At 53.3% G+C, this 19809-nt stretch overlaps 2 protein-coding genes across 9 annotated transcripts in view; one reads left to right on the top strand and one right to left on the bottom strand.

Annotated features, from left to right (window-relative positions):
• Positions 1–2763: 2763 nt before the first annotated feature.
• TPM2 (tropomyosin 2) lies at positions 2764–12392 on the top strand. Of its 5 annotated transcripts, none has more exons than XM_017857745.1 (9): positions 2764–4661; positions 5098–5223; positions 8616–8749; positions 8844–8961; positions 9056–9126; positions 9256–9331; positions 9847–9909; positions 10082–10151; positions 12239–12392. In XM_017857745.1, exons 1-9 carry the CDS (start codon positions 4548–4550, stop codon positions 12319–12321), a joined length of 855 nt encoding a protein of 284 aa, XP_017713234.1. In that variant the 5' UTR covers positions 2764–4547; the 3' UTR covers positions 12322–12392. The 5 variants fall into 5 exon arrangements, 4 of the variants coding, with proteins under 4 accessions (XP_017713234.1, XP_017713233.1, XP_017713232.1 ...); XM_017857744.1 differs by lacking the exon at positions 9256–9331 and adding an exon at positions 9590–9665; XM_017857743.1 differs by lacking the exon at positions 12239–12392 and adding an exon at positions 11153–11467.
• A 911-nt stretch (positions 12393–13303) lies between these two features.
• The window catches only part of CA9 (carbonic anhydrase 9), an 18685-nt gene continuing 12179 nt past the window's right edge, over positions 13304–19809 (bottom strand). For 3 of the 4 annotated variants that reach the window (XM_017857749.1, XM_017857748.1, XM_017857746.1), the window contains 10 exons: positions 18940–18969; positions 18626–18796; positions 18351–18493; positions 18158–18250; positions 16582–16648; positions 15113–15270; positions 14461–14605; positions 14327–14353; positions 13635–13716; positions 13304–13503 (listed from right to left, as the gene is read on the bottom strand). In XM_017857749.1, the coding sequence (XP_017713238.1) occupies positions 13443–13503; positions 13635–13716; positions 14327–14353; positions 14461–14605; positions 15113–15270; positions 16582–16648; positions 18158–18250; positions 18351–18493; positions 18626–18796; positions 18940–18969 (977 nt within the window). In that variant the 3' untranslated portion in view covers positions 13304–13442. The remainder of the gene's footprint in view (positions 13504–13634; positions 13717–14326; positions 14354–14460; positions 14606–15112; positions 15271–16581; positions 16649–18157; positions 18251–18350; positions 18494–18625; positions 18797–18939; positions 18970–19809) is intronic. The other variant, XM_017857747.1, reaches the window with a different exon arrangement.

The following is a 19809-nucleotide window of genomic DNA, read 5'->3' on the forward strand; positions in this document are numbered from 1 at the left end:
GGCTGGAGTGCAGTGGCCGGATCTCAGCTCACTGCAAGCTCCGCCTCCCGGGTTTACGCCATTCTCCTGCCTCAGCCTCCCAAGTAGCTGGGACTACAGGCGCCAGCCACCTCGCCCGGCTAGCTTTTTTTGTATTTTTTAGTAGAGACAGGGTTTCACCGTGTTAGCCAGGATGGTCTCGAACTCCTGACCTCGTGATCCGCCCGTCTCGGCCTCCCAAAGTGCTGGGATTACAGGCTTGAGCCACCGTGCCCGGCCCCGACTAATTTTTGTAGGTTTAGTAGAGACAGGGTTTCACCATGTTGGCCAGGGTGGTCTCAAACTCCTGACCTCAGGTGATCCACCCACCTTGGCCTCCCAAAGTACTGGGATTACAGGCGTGAGCCGCCGCACTTGGCCAAAACAATGGATTTTAGTTTAACAGTACAAAAAGGTCATTGATATCGTTTCAGGTTCTACATTGCAACTGCCCCTTAAGAAAATGCCAATTATCAGCCAGGCACAGTGGCTAGGCAACATAGTGGGACTCCATCTCTATTTTAAAAAATAAAATAAAAGGCCAGGTATGATGGTGCACATGTGTAGTCCCAGCTACTGGAGGAGACTGAGGCGGAGAGAACACTTGAGCCCAGAAGGTCAAGGCTGCAGTGAGCCAAGCTGTGATTGTGTCACTGCACTACAGCCTGGGTGATAGAGCCAGACCTTGTCTCAAAAAAATCATAAATAGGCCAGGCCTGGCATGGTGGCTCGCACCTGTAATCCCAGCACTTTGGGAGGCCAAGGCAGGCAGATTACTTGAGTTCAGGAGTTCGAGACCAGCCTAGCTAACACAGTGAAACCCCAACTCTACTAAAAATATAAAAAATTATCTGGGCATGGTGGCTGGCGGCTGTAGTCCCAGTTACTCGGGAGGCTGAGGCAGAAGAATGGTGTGAACCTGGGAGGCGGAGGTTGCAGTGAGCCGAGATTGTGTCACTGCACTCCAGCCTGGGCGACAGAGCGAGACTCCGTCTCAAAAAAACAAAACAAACAAACAAAATTACAACAGTTAGCTGGGTGTGGTGGCTTATGCCTGTAGTCCCAGCTACTCGGGAGGCTGAGGCAGGAGAATCACTTGAACCTCGGAGGCGGAGGTTGCAGTGAGCTGAGATCGCCCCGCCGCACTCCAGCCTGGGTGACAGCACAAGACTCTGTCTCAAAAAAATAAAAAACAAATAATAATCATAATAATAAATAGACCAGGCTTGGTGGTCTATTTATTATTCCCAGCACTTTGGGAGGCCAAGTCAGATGGATCACTTGAGGTTAGGAGTTGAAGACCAGCCTGGCCAACATGGTGAAAGCCCGTCTCTATTAAAAATACAAAAATTAGTTAGGCATGGTGGTTCATGCCTGTAGTCCCAGCTACTCAGGAGGCTGAGATAGGAGAATTGCTTGAACCTGGGAGGCGGAGGTTGCAGTGAGCCAAGATCGCACCACTGCACTCCAGCCTGGGTGACCAAGCGAGACTCTGTCTCAAAATAAATAAAATAAATAAAATAAATAAATAAATAAATAAATCTTTCCAACTGTTTACCTGTTGTGAGACCGGATTTTCTTCATATGTCTCAGTAACCAACATATAGCAACAGATCAAATATGAAGGAGATATTGAGAATCCAGCTGTCCCCTTGGAAGCCAGAGAGTAAAGAGATTTGTAAAAATGTAAAATAATTTCCATACTCTCATTCATTCGGGGAATGGGAATATAGTTACCTTTCATTTAGAACATTATGTTAAAATGGTTAATGTGTAATGAGTTTATTTTTGTTATTTTTAACGAATTGATACATATTTAAAAGTTTTCTCAAGTTTCATTTTAATATGGCAACTATTGGTAGATATAACCCACTTCAACAAAAAAGCTGTTTGGGGGTCTTCAATGATTTTTAAGAGTGTGAAGGGTTCTAAGACCAAAAGACCCACACCATATTAGTGTATTTGAAATGTACCCAGAACCTGGTACATAAAAAACTCATCTGGCAAATGTTTATGAAGTGCCAACTCTATGCCTGGTGCTGTGCTAGGCCTTGGGGATTCAGAATTGAGAACAATCGTTTCTGTTGAGGACTCACAGACCGGCGGAGGCGCCAAACCGGTATAAGAACTGTTATGCCATGGGACTAGGATGAGGGTGAGAGCCCGCACCAAGGACACGCACCTATTAGGTGAGGCAGTGGGAAGAGAAGTGGCCAGGGAAGGCTTCCCAGAAAAGCTGACATTTGATCTGAGTCTTAAAGGCCGCTAGGAATCAGCCAAGGGGAAGGGCATTTTAGGGAGAGGGAACAGAATGCATAAACTGTGGAAGCTTTAAGAAAAGTATGGCTATTTCCAGCTCGTGCACGTAGCTCATTACGAATGCAGCATGAGGTACAAGTCTGAATACTGGGGGTGAGGTTGGGCATGGAAGGAGATGAGGCCAGAGAGGCAGGCAAGAGCCAAAACAACGGGGCTTCTATACCATATTAAGAAATGTGGATTGTTTTTTTCTCCTCAAAACAGGGAGGGTGCCCGCACGCCTGTAATCCCAGCTACTCAGGAGGCCGAGTCGGGAGGATCACTTGAGCCCATAAATTCAAGACCAGCCTGGGCAATCTAGCAAGCTCCCGTCTCAAAAAAGGTGGGGGGACAGGGATTAGGGAGGGGTTTGGAGGATTTTAGATAATATTCGCATTAACTTTTAAAAAGATATTTGACAACGTCATGGGACAGTCGAATCAAAGAATGAATGGAGGAACCAGAAGTAAAACTACAAAACACTTAGACTGGAGAATGCATAAGGAGCGGCCAGAGGCCAGCCCAGACCGACCCGAGGAGGAACCTCATTGGTAGAAGCAGCCTCTCCAGGATTAGGTGGATGTGAGACGCGAAGGGCAGGGGAAACCCAGTGGTCCAGCATAGGCTACTGGTGGATGAGGGGTCTTCCACGGAGTTAGAGGAACACTGCGAGGTCAGGCCAGGGTTGCTCTCCGTGCGGCTAGCAGGCAGCTAAACATATCTGAATGCATTTCCACGCCTCCTCCCTACCGCCCCGGCCCGCGGCCTCGGGTTCCCACGGTCCCCAGTCCACTGCAAAATCCAGGCTTCCCGCCCCTCTACGACTGGAGGGTAGGGGCGAGGCTAGCAGCTCCCTCCCGGCTTCCTCCGCTGGTTTTCTCCTCCCCTTCCCCCTCCTCTGGGCGGCTCTCCACTTCCTCTCCCCCCACCCCCACCCCAGGGAAAAACGAAAACAAACACCCTTGCGCCCCGCACCTCCGACTCCCGGACCCCACGACCCGGCTCCGGAACTGCTTTGGCGGCCTGGGTCGGAGAAGGCACCTCGCCCTGGACCCCCTACGCCCTGCAGCTCAGTGACTCTTCGCCTCGCCCTCCGCATTCCCCGCCCCAGCCCGACTCCGCCTCCCAATGGGGAAACATCCCAAAAAAGGGCAGAAAAGAAATTTCAGCATAAAGTTGGCCCACTGGGAAAGAGGGGAGCGTCCGCGGGGAGTGGGGGAAGAGAGGGAGGGCGCGCGGAGGGGAGTGGGGCCAGGCGAGCCGGGGGCGGGGAGCGGAGGGGTTCGGGACGCGTCCGGGTGGTAGCGGGGGCGGGGAACGCGCGGTGACCAGCCCGGCCGCAACCGCGTGGAAAATATGCGGGGCACGTGGGGGGCTGGGCGGGGAGCTGGGTCCTGAGTCGCCGGGCGCTCGCAGGGCGGGCCTGGCTCCAGGGACGGGGGCTGGGAGGGGAGGCGAGGGGATGAGAGGTCAGGCCGGTTCTGGGGGCAGCAAGCCCGGCCACACTCCGCACCGCGACCGGGGCTCTGGGCTCGCCTCCTGCCTCAGTTTCCCCAAGCCCCCGATGAGACTCCGCTATTACCACCACGTCGATAACGCAAACTTAGGGGGACTCGGTAAACTGAGGCACTCAAATTGCCGAGGAGCTCCGCCTCCCAAGAGACATTTAATCCGGGGGGATTTGCAGGAAACTTCTAAATTAAGGGTAGCGGCTGCTGCAGCTGAGGGGGGGCACGCCGGTCGCTGCGCCCGGGCAGCTGCCTTGAGCTCACGCCCCGAAATAGCCCCAGGGGCCCCAGCCGCAGCTGCCACTGGGTCCGGCTGTCACTCAGAGGAAGCACGGAGCCCCCAGCCCAAGGGTCCCCTCCCCTCCGCAGCGCCGGAGTTTTTCCAACCGACCGTCTGATACATTTTCCTCCGACGGCTGGCGGGGAAGAGGGGAATGGGGGCGGGACCCCAAGGGAGGCGGTCCCCAGTGGGTGGGCGAAGGGGGCGGGCGCGCCCCCCGGCCGGGCAGTGCTTCTGCCCCTACAAGGTTTGGGCCGAAGTGGGGGAGGGTCCTGGTTGCCGGCCCCGCCCGGTCCCTCCCCGGCTTTTAGGCGCCCGCGCGGCCGGGACGTCCCAGCCTCGCTTGGCCCTCCTCGCCTTCCACCCGTGCACCCAGTCCGCTCAGCCAGCCCAGTCCGTCCGGTCCTCACCGCCTGCCGGCCTGCCCACCCCCCACCGCAGCCATGGACGCCATCAAGAAGAAGATGCAGATGCTGAAGCTGGACAAGGAGAACGCCATCGACCGCGCCGAGCAGGCCGAAGCTGACAAGAAGCAAGCTGAGGACCGTTGCAAGCAGGTTAGGGCCGGGCCCAATGCAGCCTGCTCTCCCCGCCGCCGAGGGCAGGGGTGGGCCGCTGCCATGGGTCCCCCAGCCCCGGGCCTGCCCGCCAGGGCTGTCTCCCACCAGTGAGCGGGCTGGGCCTTCACATTACCCTCAGGGCCTTCGTCAGAGCCGCTTATCTCCCCTACCCATAGCCTAGGGAAGCCCCAGGACCCTGATTTCCACTCTGGCCCTTGCAGAGCGTGGTTGGTCCTGCTCCTTGGAGCTTGAAGTTTTTTCTCTGTACCCCCAACAAGTCCCACCAGCACCCTTGACTGGACTGCCCCTCTTCTGTTATTCTGCTTCCATCTCAGTAGCCTCCAAATCTTAGTAGCGCCCCTACACACACCGCGTCTCCATTCTGGGCCTGGGCCCCCTCCCAGCCTGGCTGACCAAGTCCACTCTGTCCCAGCTGGAGGAGGAGCAGCAGGCCCTCCAGAAGAAGCTGAAGGGGACAGAGGATGAGGTGGAAAAGTATTCTGAATCCGTGAAGGAGGCCCAGGAGAAACTGGAGCAGGCCGAGAAGAAGGCCACTGATGTGAGTGTGGACTTGGGGGACAATGGGAGGAGTTAGGGCACAAGGGAGGGGCCCCCCCAGGTATGGGAATAAGGGGATTAGGGGCACCTTATCCCCTTATGTCCCCAGCACCAGGAAAGAAGTGGTTTCATCTCAGTAACCAGGGTTAGGGTAACCTTACACAAGTAATTCAAGACAGTGGATAAATCAAAACCACCTACCACTCCCCGCAGAGGACTTAGCCCTGTAATTCTGTTTGGTTCCAGCTTTTAGAATGTACAATGATCAAGCAGTGAGTCATTGTGGGGGTGGAAGGTATAAGAATTTACCATCTACCTCAATTAATCCTCCAGCTGAAACTGGAGAGGAGACTGCAGCCATTTGGGGGTGGGGGGATGTGGGTGTGAGGTACTAGCAGGCAGGAGGAGGGAGAGGGATCCAGAGATGAGGCCTCACTTGAGTTACAACCCTAAGGGGCCATTAGAAATTCCCTGGCCTTGACCTCTGGCTTCAGCAGCCCTGCTGTGCCCTGGGGCCCCCGGCAGCTCAGGTTCTAAGGGCTCCTCATTTACCCTCATTAAGCTGTCAGCCTAGAGACCACACCAGGCCACAATGCAGAGGGACAGGGCCACAGATGCCAAAGCAGCTACCTGGACAGGTTATTTACCCTGAGATTTCTCTGCCCACCCACAACCCCAACCAGACTTCACTTCCTGCCATTCCCAACCCCCTCCTTAAGGTAGGAGAATGGCCATATGGCTTTGGACATGGTAGTTTCCCCATTCTCTGCCTCAGTTTCCCCATCTTCCTTCCACCCAGGATTGTTTTAAGATGAACCTATGGTTGGATTAACATAAAGCATGGTCTGAACATCAGAGATGACATTGCTGTTTGTGTCAACTGCTCATGTTCCCAGCCCCCCAGGGTTGGGCTTCTGTAACCTCCAGCCTCCAGTTTTGGTTCTCCACCAGTCCTGGCACTTGGGAGGGAGCTGACCTGCAGCTGCTAGCACAGACGACCCTGGGCATCTGACACTCTATAAATAACCAAGGCCCAGTGCAGCTGGAGGCAGGATTGGAAACCCAAGGAGCTGGTTGGGGCTGGAGGGGCGGGGGCGACAGGGACAGAGCTGGGGAGGCAGAGCCACGGCACCAGGAGCAGATAGGAAAGACTGCCCAAGCTTATTGGTGACCTTGAACACAGCACTCAACTTACATGGTGCCTCAGTTTCTCCCTCTTTCTTGCTTCCCATTTTTCTAATGGGGACAGTAGTGCCTGTCCTGTGGCTAGAGAGCAGCCCCCGTAACTGGGAAGAGCTTGAGGGGCAGGAAATGGCACATATCAGTCCCATGATGAGGACCTCAGGACTTCCCAAACTTTCCAGTCTTTTGTCGCTCCACCGTCATGAAGAGTTTTTCTTTTACAGTCTCACCTCTCTCTAGGGTAGTCCTCCAATGTTCCCCACAGTGATTCTTCCCAACCCCCAGTGCTGTCCCCAGAATCCTTCCACACTGAGTCATCCGGCCCTATGCCCATGATGGGCCCTTGTCACTCTAGGTGGCCAAGCTCCAGGTGCCTTCAGCACCTGGAAGACAAGCTACCATCTACTCTCTATATATGGTGGTGTTTCTCCTGCCCTACAGTCCTACCAAGGACCTGCTTCCTATGCTCTGTCCAAGTGCTGCCCCCAGCCCCTCCCTCCACCTCCTTCCCCTACACAGGTCCTCTCTCCTCTCCACTCTGAAATCTCAGGGTCTCTGTGTCCTTGTTTTTGACAGAGAAAGGGGATACTCTAATATGTTTTTTTTTTTTTTGGGGATAATCTAATATGTATGGAATGTGGACCCTGTGCAGGCAATGTATTCAGTGCTTTCTGCATGTTATTTTACGATTTCCCAAACTTGGTTTATCATCAGAATCACTAGGGGGCTTTAAAAAAAAGAGAAGATTCCCAAGCCCCCACCCTACACATCCCAATTCAGTGAATGTAGCATGGAGTAAGAGAACCTGTTTAGTGTGATGGGCCTCACTGGGGGTCCTGTTGATTAATTGAATATCAAAAACACTGGATTATCTCAGAACAGCCTTAAGAAGAAGGAACTATTATTGTTAACTCCAACTTGTGAAGGAGGAAACTGAGGCTTAGAGAGGCTAAATAAGTTGCCCACAGTTACACAAGTGTTGAGTGACTGAGCTGTGGCTCAAAGACAAGTCTGACTCAGAGCCAATGCTCTTAACACCAGGCTGCACTGCTCCTCTCATTTTCCTTTATTGGCACTCGCCTTGCTCTGCCCTTTTTCTCAGTGTTTGACCAGTTTTTATGAATTTTTTCCAAAACCTCTATGGTTTTGCCTCCTACTGCAAGCCCAGGGGCTGAGTAGACATCTCTCACACTGCCCCTGCATTGCCCCCAGCTCTCTGCTGGCCTTGGCAGGGAGCCCCTTGCTACAGCCACGGGTATCCCTTATAGGCCTGCTCTTGGGCTTCTTGCTGGGAGTCTGCCTTGCAGCTGATAACAGATGACATCACTGAGCTTGATTCTTTTTTTTTTCTTTTTTGAGATGGGATCTTGCTATGTTGCCCAGGCTGGGCTCCTAGGGTCAAGCTGAACTCCCGCCTTAGCCTCCAGAGTAGCTGGGATGACAGGCGTGCACCACCATGCCCAGCATCACTGAGCTTGATTCTGTGACGGGCTGTTCCTTAGCAGCAGTGACGTCTGGTTGGCCTGATTCTTTCCCCATCCCCTTACCTGGGCCAGGCTTTGCTGTGTAGGAATCAGAGCTGCATCAGACCTGGTCCCAGCGCTTGAAGTGCTCTCACAGGGAATAGGAGGACTCATGTGCAGGTAGCCTTCGGGAAACTGCACGGTGCAGGAGAGGCCCTGCAGCAGGGGAGCAGAGCTCGTCAAGCAAGGAATGCAGGGTTTTTTTGTTTTGTTTTTTTGAGATGGAGTTTCGTTCTTTTTACCCAGGCTGGAGTGCAGTGGCATGACCTCAGCTCACTGCAACTCTTTCCGCCTCCTGGATTCAAGTGATTCTTGTGCCTCAGCCTCCCAAGTAGCTGGGATTACAGGTGCCCACCACCATGCCTGGCTAATTTTTTATTTTTAAAAGACAGGGTTTCACCATGTTGGCCAGGCGGCTCTCAAACTCCTGACCTCAGGTGATCCACCTGCCTCGGCCTCCCAGAGTGTGGGGATTACAGGCGTAAGCCACCATCCCCGGCCTGAATGCACATTTTTACTGGAGCAGAGTCTGGGCAGAAGATGATTGGTTGGGAAAAAATTACATAGAATGTCTAGAAACCAGGAAGCCTCAGTTCTTTCTGAGAAGAATCTTGCCATCCTCTGGAGCCTCTCTGATCCTTATCCAAGGCTAACAAGGCTTTTTTGACACCTGACCTCTGACCCACAGGCTGAGGCAGATGTGGCCTCTCTGAACCGCCGCATTCAGCTGGTTGAGGAGGAGCTGGACCGGGCCCAGGAGCGCCTGGCTACAGCCCTGCAGAAGCTGGAGGAGGCCGAGAAGGCGGCTGATGAGAGCGAGAGGTGGTCGGGGCCTCGGAGAGGACGGTCCGGGAAGGAGGAGGGAGCCTGTCTCTGCTGGTCCTGACCCCACGCTCACCCTCTCCCTGTCTTTCAGAGGAATGAAGGTCATCGAAAACCGGGCCATGAAGGACGAGGAGAAGATGGAGCTGCAGGAGATGCAGCTGAAGGAGGCCAAGCACATCGCTGAGGATTCAGACCGCAAATACGAAGAGGTGACAGCCTTGCCCCTCTGCCTGCTCACTGCCCAGCCTGCAACATGCCCAGTTCTTCTCCACTGATCTACCCTCTCTTTCTCACTTCCCTCAGGTGGCCAGGAAGCTGGTGATCCTGGAAGGAGAGCTGGAGCGCTCAGAGGAGAGAGCTGAGGTGGCTGAGAGGTAAAGATACCCGGGGGTGGCAAGTGGGCCCATTGGCCCTGGGGCCTTCCACATGGTGGGGAGGTAGCGTCCTAGGCTTGGGGCTGTAGGGACAGGCCCTGTTCTCTGACCCCTGCCCGCTGCCCCTAGCCGAGCCAGACAGCTGGAGGAGGAACTTCGAACCATGGACCAGGCCCTCAAGTCCCTGATGGCCTCAGAGGAGGAGGTAGCAACCCCTCTGAACCTTTCTGGGCAATGGCACCTTCTCTCAGCTCACCTTCCCTCCGTCTCAGCACCGCAGACTGCTCTTTCTCAGCTGCTGGGGATCAGGAAGGGCCTGGGGCTTCTGAGCCCTGCCTGCTGTCACTCTCACAACTTTGCTCTTCTCTTCTCTCCTCCACCCATCCCCCGCTGTGCCATCTCCACTGTCTGGCTTCGCTGTGCCCTCACACCCCGCCCCCCCCCCGCCACACACCCCCTGCAGTAAATGTGGGGACCTAGAGGAGGAGCTGAAAATTGTTACCAACAACTTGAAATCCCTGGAGGCCCAGGCGGACAAGGTAGAGGGGAGCAGAGGGGCAGTGAGGATGGGGTCCCACAGGGGAGGGAGGTGAGGGGCCCAAGGCAGGGAGGGGCTGGGTGTTCAACAGAGGCAAGATGGCCAGGAGCCTACGGGGTACAATGGAGAAATGAAGGATCTGTGGTGGTGCTGTACTGATGGCGTGTGTGTGTCCCCAAAAGTATTCCACCAAAGAAGATAAATATGAAGAGGAGATCAAACTGTTGGAGGAGAAGCTGAAGGAGGTGAGAGTCCTCTTCCAGTTCCCAGTCTCCCCTCAAGCCACCCTAGTCCTTGCCAGAGACAGCCTGTGGCAGGACACTTGAGGGTTGGGATGGGCAAGAAGCTTGACTCAGGCAGTGGTCTGTGGCAAGGCCTAATTCTTTGCCATTTCTCCCACCCTGCCTTTACCCCCAGGCTGAGACCCGAGCAGAGTTTGCTGAGAGGTCTGTGGCAAAGTTGGAGAAAACCATCGATGACCTAGAAGGTAAAAGAAGCCTTTATAAGTAGGTCCACACCTGCCGTGATTATCAGTCTGTCCCGTACCTTCTCATCCCATTTTATTTGCTACCAGTAAACTAGGATTGGACCACCTAGGACCCTACCAACTCCCCAACTCTGTGGGCCATGTCTACAATTCAAGTAATTGTAGCTGCCCATGGCACAACAACTCCAGTGCTTCTCAAACTTCAGCATGCATGAGAATCACTGGGAGATTTTTAAAAACAGATTCCTTGGCTCTGCCCCGAAGAGATTGCTGACTTTGGGCCGGAGGATTTACATTTCTAGCTAGTTCTCTGGTACTGCCGATGCTGCTGGTCCTCATGCCACACTCTGAGTGGACCCATATAGACAATTGCGTCCCCAAGTGTAACGCAGTAGAGTTCTAGCTCAGAGACTGGCTTATTAACTAGAGAGCTATTGGACTGAACATCTAGGTCTGCATGACAACACTCATAGAAAACACTATTTTAAGCTAGATTTGGCAAAAGCAAACATCCAGATACTTGTGAGTCTGTGGCTATTTCTATTGTGAACGGTGTTGTGGCTAAAGTTGCCTTTCCTTTTTATTCTGTGATAACCCTTTCACTTTCCCACTTCTTTCGCTTCCAGCCTTCTCAGGCAAGCTGCAGTTTTACCTCCAGCTTTAGGAGGTTTGCCCTTTCTGGCTCCAGCACCCTCCCTCTCCCTGCAAAGCAAGCACTTCTGCTTGTCGAGAGCACTGTGCCCACAGCTCCCTGGGGAGACAGGAGCTTCTGTGGGTCGAGCCAATTTGGGGTACAGAGAAGGACAGAAAAGAGATGGGGTAGAGATGGGGAGAAGGAGTTCCCGACAGCTCTCCAACCTGTTCCCTGGCCTCCCTCTCTCACTCTGTCTTTGTGCACCTCTGATTCTGTTTTTCTTTCCATTGCCCTCTCTCCTTCCTTTCCTCTTTCCCTCCACTCCCTTTCCCACACTCCCACCTGTTCCCCTCCCTGGACCCCCCAGATGAAGTCTATGCCCAGAAGATGAAGTACAAGGCCATTAGCGAGGAACTGGACAACGCACTCAATGATATCACCTCCCTCTGAGCCCCACGCCAGCGTGGCCACCTCAGCCCTCTTCTCTCCTCTCCTTTCTGTTCTCTCTATGGGGAGGGGAGCAGGCAGGAGGAGCAGAAATTGCCAACATTGCACAGCCAGGCTGGGAGCAGCCTAGGGAGAGCCCCTATCATGCCCACCACCCACTCTGGCACTGGCTTCATCCCTTACCTGTCCCCTCCACCCCCCTTTGCTGCTTAATAAACTCTGAACTTGGTCTCCATGCTGTTTTCCTGCCCTCCAGAGAGCACCTCTATCGCCACCACAGAGCACTGGTTCACTCCTGACACCCTGACTCTTACTGACACCCCCAGCCCCTGCACTGAGCCCACCCACAAAACACCATGGCCCACGCTGAAACCCCTCTGCACAGACACTCCCTGGCTGTCGCTCTCTGACTCACCGCTGCATGTGGGCACGTGTAGCCCCATCAAACCATGACCCCCTCTGGTGCCAATCACTGACCTCAGAGCACTTAGCTGGGGTTCCAGGATCAAACAGAGTGACTGGAAAGGAAGTAGCGTGGTGAGGTGCAGGACAGGGGCAAGAAGGTTGCAAAAGGTCTGGAATGGAGCTTGGAAAAAATGTTGGATATCAGCAACATGGGGCTTTCACTGCAGTGGCAGGTCTGTTTTCTACCTCAAGTCTCTCTGTCTGGCCCTTCCTTTCCTGGCGCAGTCTTTGTCTTACCTTCTGTCTCCAATTTTCTTAAACCTTCTAAAGAGGAGGATAAAGTAATTTATGACTCAGGCCTCCTCACCCCACCTCCATGACCCTAAGGCCTTGAGTGAGGCATCCACGTCCGTCCTGTTGCCCTCATCCTGGTCAGTCCATCCGTTTGTCCCTGCCATGGGGCCCTGAAGTCCCTGAATGCATGTGTCTTCCTGTGTTTCCTGACCCACTCAATGTCTATATGTCACCTTCCCCTGGCCCTGCCCCCCCACGTATCCCCCTTGTGTCTCCCTCCTTCCTCACCTGCTGCTTCCCCTCACAGAGACCTTGGCCAGTGCCAAGGAGGAGAACGTCGAGATTCACCAGACCTTGGACCAGACCCTGCTGGAACTCAACAACCTGTGAGGGCCGGCCCCACCCCCAGCCAGGCTGTGGTTGCCGCCCCAACCCAATAAAACATGTTACCAGCTTCTCAAGGCCCTTTAAGCCTTTCTTTGGTGTTGGCAATGGAGTTTGAAGGACCCCTGAATGAGCAGGGCCTGGGTTCTTGCTCTGCATTGGGACTTCCTTTTCAGGGGAAACTGGGATGGGGGGCCTGGGCTCATTGAGGAGGGGCTGTGAACAGGCTGTGTGAAGCAGAAAGTCTGACAGAACTGGGGAACATCGTAGGCCTTGTACCCTATAGGCAGAGAAGCTGCCATCCATAGCACCGCCCTGTTCCAGCAGCCAGCTGGGCCAGACAGCACATCCTGAAGCAAAAACTGCAAGAGGTGACACATTTTCCTTGAGCAGGGTGAAAACCCAAAAGCCTGAGTGTGATGTTAAGCCTAGGGCTGCTGTCTGCCCTACCCCTCAACACATACACTGCACACACACGTACACACAGCCATCCCAACAGTATCAGTCATTTCTGTCCTCTTCCTGATAGCATCTGTGGTAGGCAGAATAATTCTCCTTCTCCAAAATGTTCATGTTCTAATCCTGTGCATTGTTCTTAACCTTACATGGGAAGAAACTTGGTGATTAAGAGTTTGAGATGGGGTGATTATCCTTGGTTATCTAGATAGGCCCAGTATAATCCCAAGGGTTCTTAAGGAGACAAGGAGGTCAAATGTAGAGGTAGGAGTTGTGACAATGGGAGCAAGAGATTGGAGTGATGTGTGGAAGTGGCCGGGAGCCAAGGAATGCAGGTGGTTCCTAGAATCTGAAAAGGGCAAGGAAACATTCTATTTTTAGAGCATCCAGGATGAGCAAGGCCTACTGACATCTGACTGCTGACCTCCGAACTGTAAGATAATAAATGCATTACCACTAAGTTCGTGCCAATAATAATAGGAAATTCAAATACCATCCTTCTGATTTGGGGGAAAAAGGTGACGAACACATATTTTATTATAAATATTTACTTTAAAAAAAATTACTTGGCAGTTAAAAGGAAGTAGTGGCATAATGAGCAGGACAGGACAGTTACCGGCTCCCCCTCAGATGCCTCTGGCTGGCTTCTCACATTCTCCAAGATCCAGCCTCTAGGCTCCAGTCTCGGCTACCTCTGCTGGGTGGTAGCTCACACCCCCTTTGGTTCCCCGTCTGTGTGTACACAACAGGGAAGACTAATCAGAAAACTGGCCCAGGAGCAGCTCATTTGCATGCACTTTGCATGAAGCGACTCCACACGGGGTTGGGGAAGGTTGTGCCTGAGGAAAGGGTCAGTGTAATACCTGTGTTGCCTTCTCATCTGCACAAGGCAGGCGACGCTGGTGACAGCAAAAAGGAGGCCAAAAACCAGGGCTAGGATGTCACCTGGAATGGAGAGCGGAGAGGGCTGCTTTGGGAAGGAAGAGGGGTCTGCAGAATTCCTCAACACCTGCCTCAGTGCACTCCACCACCCCTGCCCCGAGTTCTCAGGCAGCCCCCAGTGCCTCAGTCTCCAGAAGAGGCCAGCCAAGGGATGAGGGTGGATACACGAGAAGGGGTAAAGATAAGCACCGTTTTTCCTTCCTAAAAGCCAAGTAAAAGGGCTGTTTGGGGCCAGGCACAGTGGCTCATGCCTACAGTCCCAGTGTTTTGAGAGGCTTAGGTGAAAGGATTGCCTGAGCCTAGGAGTTCGAGGCTGCAGTGAGCTATGATCGTGCCACAACACCCCAGCCTGGACAAGAGTGAGACCCTATCTTTAAAAAAAGCGGGGGGAGGTTGGGGAGAGGGATACTAGGAGATTTCTCAAGCTTCATTCTAATCAATTAGGCCCTGGGGACAATGGGGAAATCCCCACCATGATCTGCCTCTAATATTGGGATTAGAGTGTGTTCTGCAGAAAAGGAGAGGGAGCAGAGGCGGTCCTGAGCAGCCCTGAGGCTGAATGGTGATGAGGAGTCTCCTGGCATCAGGACCAAGAGGAGGGGCACAGACTCACCAGCAGCCAGGCAGGAATTCAGCTGGACTGGAGAGAAAAAGGGAGATGTGAGAGGCGGGCTGTGACAACCAGTGACAGACACTGGCACACACATGGGAGGATAAGGGCTGGGGGGACACCAGACAAAGCTGTACCTGGCTCAGCAGCCCGAGGACTGCTGTCCACTCCAGCAGGGAAGGAGGCCTCAATCACTCGCCCATTCAAAGGCTGCGTTGCTCGGAAGTTCAGCTGTAGCCGAGAGTCACCAGGTCCCCACAGGGCGTCAGAGAGGGTGTGGAGCTAGGGAGGTCAGTAGACAGTGTGGGTGGGTTCATGGCATGACAGGAAACAAGGGTCCCAGGCCAGCTCACAACCAGCACCTCAGGGCTCCACCCTCCATCTCCTGTATTCCCCACCCGGCCCCTTGGTTTCTTTTATAAGTAAATTAATGTATCCTAAAGATGGTAGGCAGCGGTGGGATCGCAGCTCACTGCAGCCTCAAACTCCTGGACTCAAGCGATCTTCCCATCTCAGCCTCCTGAGTAGCTGGGACTAGGCGCACACCACCATCCCCGGCTATTTTTGGTTTTGTTGGGGTTTTTTTGGTAGAGATGGGGTCACACTATGTTTCCCCGCCTTGTCTTGAACTCCTGGGCTCAAACCATTCTCCCACCTCAGCCTCCCGACATGCTGGGATTATAGGCGTGAGCCACAAAGCCCAGCCTTGATTTCTTTCTTCTCCTCTTTCTTATCTTACATCCTCTTTCTGCCACACCCACTGTGTCCACACACACACCCCAGGCCCACCTGCTTAGCACTCAGCATCACCGTCTGGTTAAACACAGTCCAGATGACACCCTGGGCACAGGGCGGTGTAGTCAGAGACCCCTCATATCGGAAGTAGCGGCTGAGGTCAGAGGGCAGGAGTGCAGATACGTCCAGTCCTGGGACCTGAGTTTCTGAGCCTGTGAAGAGGATCTATGTTGGGGTCTCACCTACACTGCACTCCCTTAAAGCTTCAGGGTATAGAGATACAGTTTCACCTCCCAGAAGCCAAGGTAACTCAACTCTCTGAGACCACGTCTTCACTAAGTGCAGGCCCTTCCCATAAGACATAACTCAAAAAAAGTACTGGGCTTTGGGGCAACTGGAAGAGGCCTGAGGGAGCGAGAGAGGGAGAAAGAAAGGAAGGAGAGAAGGGAAGGCGGGAGGGAAGGGAGGAAGGAAGAGAAGGAAAGAAGAAAGACCATCTGAGTCTACACTCTTAACTCTGTGTACCATCATAAAGTGCTGGGTCACAAGTTTAAGCCCAGAGCGAATTAAAAAGAAAAAAAATGAATCCTAGCACTTTGAGAGGCTGAGGCATGTGGATCACAAGGTCAGGAGTTTGAGACCAGCCTGGCCAATATGGTGAAACTCTGTCCCTACTAAAAATACAAAAAAATAAAAAATAAAATAAAAAATGATCTGAATAACTTGTAAATAAATATGAATATTGATACAAAACAGACACAAGAATTGCAAAGGCAGAGTTCTACCTAGTCTAGCAGAAACCTAAAAGTCTAGTAGAGTAAGTGAGATTTAAAATGGCCCAAGAGTGAAAGATGGCCTAAGAAGGGAAAGATTTCCAACAAAAGTATTTACAAAGTTAAAACATTTGATGCTTATTAAAGATAAACAGTTCTCAGAAAAAGTTTAGCTCTCCAGACTTGACCTTGACAATTCCAAACACCATTTTTTGGTCTTTTTTTTTTTTTTTTTTTTATGTTTTTTTGGTCTCATTTTTTTAGACAGAGTCTCGCTCTGTCACCCAGGCTGGAGTGCAGTGGCGCGATCTTGGCTCACTGCAACTTCTGCCTCCCGGGTTCATGCCATTCTTCTGCCTCAGCCTCCTGAGTAGCTGGGACTACAGGCACCTGCCACCATGCCCAACTATTTTTTTGTATTTTTAGTAGAGATGGGGTTTCACCATGTTGGCCGGTATGGTCTCGATCTCTTGACCTCGTGATCCACCCGCCTCGGCCTCCCAACGTGCTGGGATTACAGGCGTGAGCCACCGCACCTGGCCGTTTTTGCTTGGTTTTCAATCTGTAGGCAGCCGTTTGCAGGTAACTGCGTCTGTCAGCTTCATGGTTATTATCAAGATGAGCACTGGCTCATGCTTCAATCCCTCCTGCACTGGAGAGAGCCCATCTCCAGCCTCAGACATGAAGCTCCCAAAGGTGATTCTTTATGAAGTAGGCCACAGAGATTAGTGGCCAGACCAACAAACTGACCTTCCTCAGCGATTTCTTCCAAGTGAGACAGCAACTGCTCATAGGCACTGTTTTCTTCTGGGCCCTCCTGGGGGATGACATTGTAAGACAGATGAGTGCATGTATCAAGGGCCATAGCTGAAGGCCGGAACATCATGGGGGTTCCCATGATCTTCTCCCATTCCTCAGCTCTGAAAATGCTGAGGAAACGTAAAACTGTAATGGTGGTTGATTTTTGTTGTTGTTGTTTTTTTAGAGACAGGGTCTCCCTCTTAAAATCTTATGTATTAGTACTCAAACTCTATGTACTCTTGCTGTGCGAACCAACAAGCTTGGTGGACTGGTTTTCAATGACAAGCTGGAGAGGGAGGGAGAGAGGCCACTTTACAAGGATACTAGGCTCTCAGTGACCTGGGCCCTTCTAATGTTTGCAGTCTCACTCACTGCGGCCTCCATACATACCCCTCACAGGAAACCATATATACACCTTTGTCTTGGTGTCACCTCTGCATTCACCTTCATGATTCTGTGTTTGGCTTTTCAGGTGAGGTCCTGACGTGCCACTTCTTTTATTTATTATTCTTTTTTATTTTGCTTATGAACCTCATGTTAAGAACATTATAAACCTAAGAGTATGAACATATTGACATGCTATGTCAGAGGCATTTCTCTGAACTTTGTGTTGTGTGGCTGGCGTTAAAGAATCAGTGAGTGTGGCTGGGCACGGTGGCTCATGCTTGTAATCCTAGCACTTTGGGAGGCTGAGGCAGGTGGATCACTTGAGGCCAGGAGTTTGAGACCAGCCTGACCAACATGGTGAAACCCCGTCTACTAAAAATACAAAAAAAAAAAAAAAAATTAGCTGGGCATGGTGGCACAAACCTGTAATCCCAGCTACTCAGGAGGCTGAGGCAGTAGGAAACCCGGGAGACGGAGGCTGCAGTGCCCCAAGATCACACCACTGCACTCCAGCCTGGGCGACAGAGAGAGACTCTGTCCAAAAAACAAAAATCAGTGAACGAGTGAACCTAGCAGGCATCTCACCATCCCTTCCCTTTAATGGCCTCCTCTAATCATAGTGGATGTAGCCTTGATTATTATGGGTCCAAAGAGGTCACTAAACACTGCATTTCACAAAGGGGAAATGATGGGTCATTGGAGTATTAGAGAAATTACTCTTCCTGATATCTAATGCACTGCAGGAGCCATTCTCTAAATAGGCCATATTCTGAGACTTTGCATATTCTGTTCCCTCTGCAATGAACACTTCCTTTTCTTTCCTACTAGTGAAGGCTTTAAGTGTCACCTCCTCTGTGACCACCATTTTTACTATGTCCTTCCTATGTGTCTGTCATGTCAGCCTCCCCCACTGGCTGTGGGCTCCTTAGAGGCAAGGACCTACAGCTTCAGAATCCTTGTTGTGGACTGGTGCCTGGTTCACAGTGGGTGTTAAATGAAGGAACAGTGCGTGAATGAGTTTGTCAGCCAGGGGCCAGGGTGAGCATGCTGTGATGGGGTCTCTGGCGCCACGATACAGAGTCCGGGAGGGAGCATGGGATGGGAAAGCGGGGAGTAGGGGGTGTCCAGGATCTGGTACCTCCAGAAAAGCGGCCAGCACGGCCAGGCCTCCGGGGCGCCCCAAGGCCTCGTCAACTCTGGCATAGGCGGTGCTGAGGTGAACCACGTGGATCTGGAGAGGGCACGAGGGCAGCAGAGGGCTACGTCTCTGGCCTGGCCCCGCCCCGCCCCGCCCCACTCCTTTGCCCCTTCTCGGCCAGCTCCGCGCTCACCTCGGCAGGGAAACGATGGCCTTCCACAGTGTGCTCCGAGCCCGGACGACCTGCAGCCCCCCAGTGCAGATGCAGCTGCAGAGCTCGGTACTCCCGCCCGGGACCCAGAGCCATCTCTAGCCCGGAAGGCAGGGTCAGTTGCACTGCGTAGGGAGAGGCAAGTGAGCCGGCCCCGCCCGGGAGGGCCAGCCCAATCCCCGGGCAGGCATCGCAACGAAGGTTCCCTTCCCTGCGCCCCGCCCCATCCCCAAGTCTTGGCGGGGAGACCCCCTCACCACTGTGGCCATTGTTGCGCAGGCGCAGTTCTGGAAGCAGCGGGAGCTCGAAGCCCAGGAGTTCCAGGGGGCGCAGGGCGGGGCAGAAGGCGGCGAGCTGGGGGCGGATATCTACCGGGGACTGGAAGCGGCCCGCGCAGGCTGGGGACACCTGGGGCCAGGGCGGGTCGCCTGGGGTGGGAGAGTTTAGTGAGGAAGTCTGACGCCTAGGTCAGGAACTCAGGGAGCCCGTGTAGAAAAGGTGAGGGGGTGGGACGGGAGATCCATAGAGCTGGGTTCCCAGATTGGGTCTGTGCAGCGGGTGGGTGTCTCACCTCCATAGCGCCAGTGTCTCTGGTCATCCCCTGTATAAATGAAAAGGGTGAACCGCCCAAGCTTAGAGCCCAATCCCTTCCTGGCGGCCAAAACGATGTCACAAACTCAGATGCCCTACAGGGGCATTACGGGTAACAAATGCCTTAAGCAGGCCAGGTGCAAAGCTCGAGACCGCACTCAAACTCAACACCGCAGCTGGGTGGGCCAAACAGCTATCCTACCAGTTTGCAGTCATTGTCTTAGGGTCTGTAAAACTGAGTGGCTGCTTCAGGCCAGGCGCTGTGGCTCACGCCTGTAATCCCAGCACTTTGGGAGGCCAGGGCGGGTAGATCATCTGAGATCAGGAGTTGGAGACCAGCCTGACCAACATGGCGAAACCCCGTCTCTACTAATAGCCGGGCGTGGTGGCGCATGCCAGTAATCCCAGCTACTTGGCAAGAGGCTGAAGCAGGAGAATCGCTTGAACCCATGAGGTGGAGGTTGCAGTGAGCCGAGATCGCGCCGTTGCACTCCAGCCTGGGCAACAAAAGTGAAAGTTCGTCTCGCCGGGCGCGGTGGCTCAAGCCTGTAATCCCAGCACTTTGGGAGGCCGAGACGGGCAGATCACGAGGTCAGGAGATCGAGACCATCCTGGCTAACATGGTGAAACCCCGTCTCTACTAAAAAAATACAAAAAAACTAGCCGGGCGAGGTGGCAGGCGCCTGTAGTCCCAGCCACTCGGGAGGCGGAGGCAGGAGAATGGCGTAAACCCGGGAGGCAGAGCTTGCAGTGAGCTGAGATCCAGCCACAGCACTCCAGCCCGGGCAACAGAGCGAGACTGCGTCTCAAAAAAAAAAAGAAAGTACATCTCAAAAAAAAAAAAAAAAAA

The sequence above is a fragment of the Rhinopithecus bieti genome, unplaced genomic scaffold, assembly GCF_001698545.2.
Source record: "Rhinopithecus bieti isolate Rb0 unplaced genomic scaffold, ASM169854v2 scaffold_47691, whole genome shotgun sequence".
Classification (NCBI taxonomy): domain Eukaryota; kingdom Metazoa; phylum Chordata; class Mammalia; order Primates; family Cercopithecidae; genus Rhinopithecus; species Rhinopithecus bieti.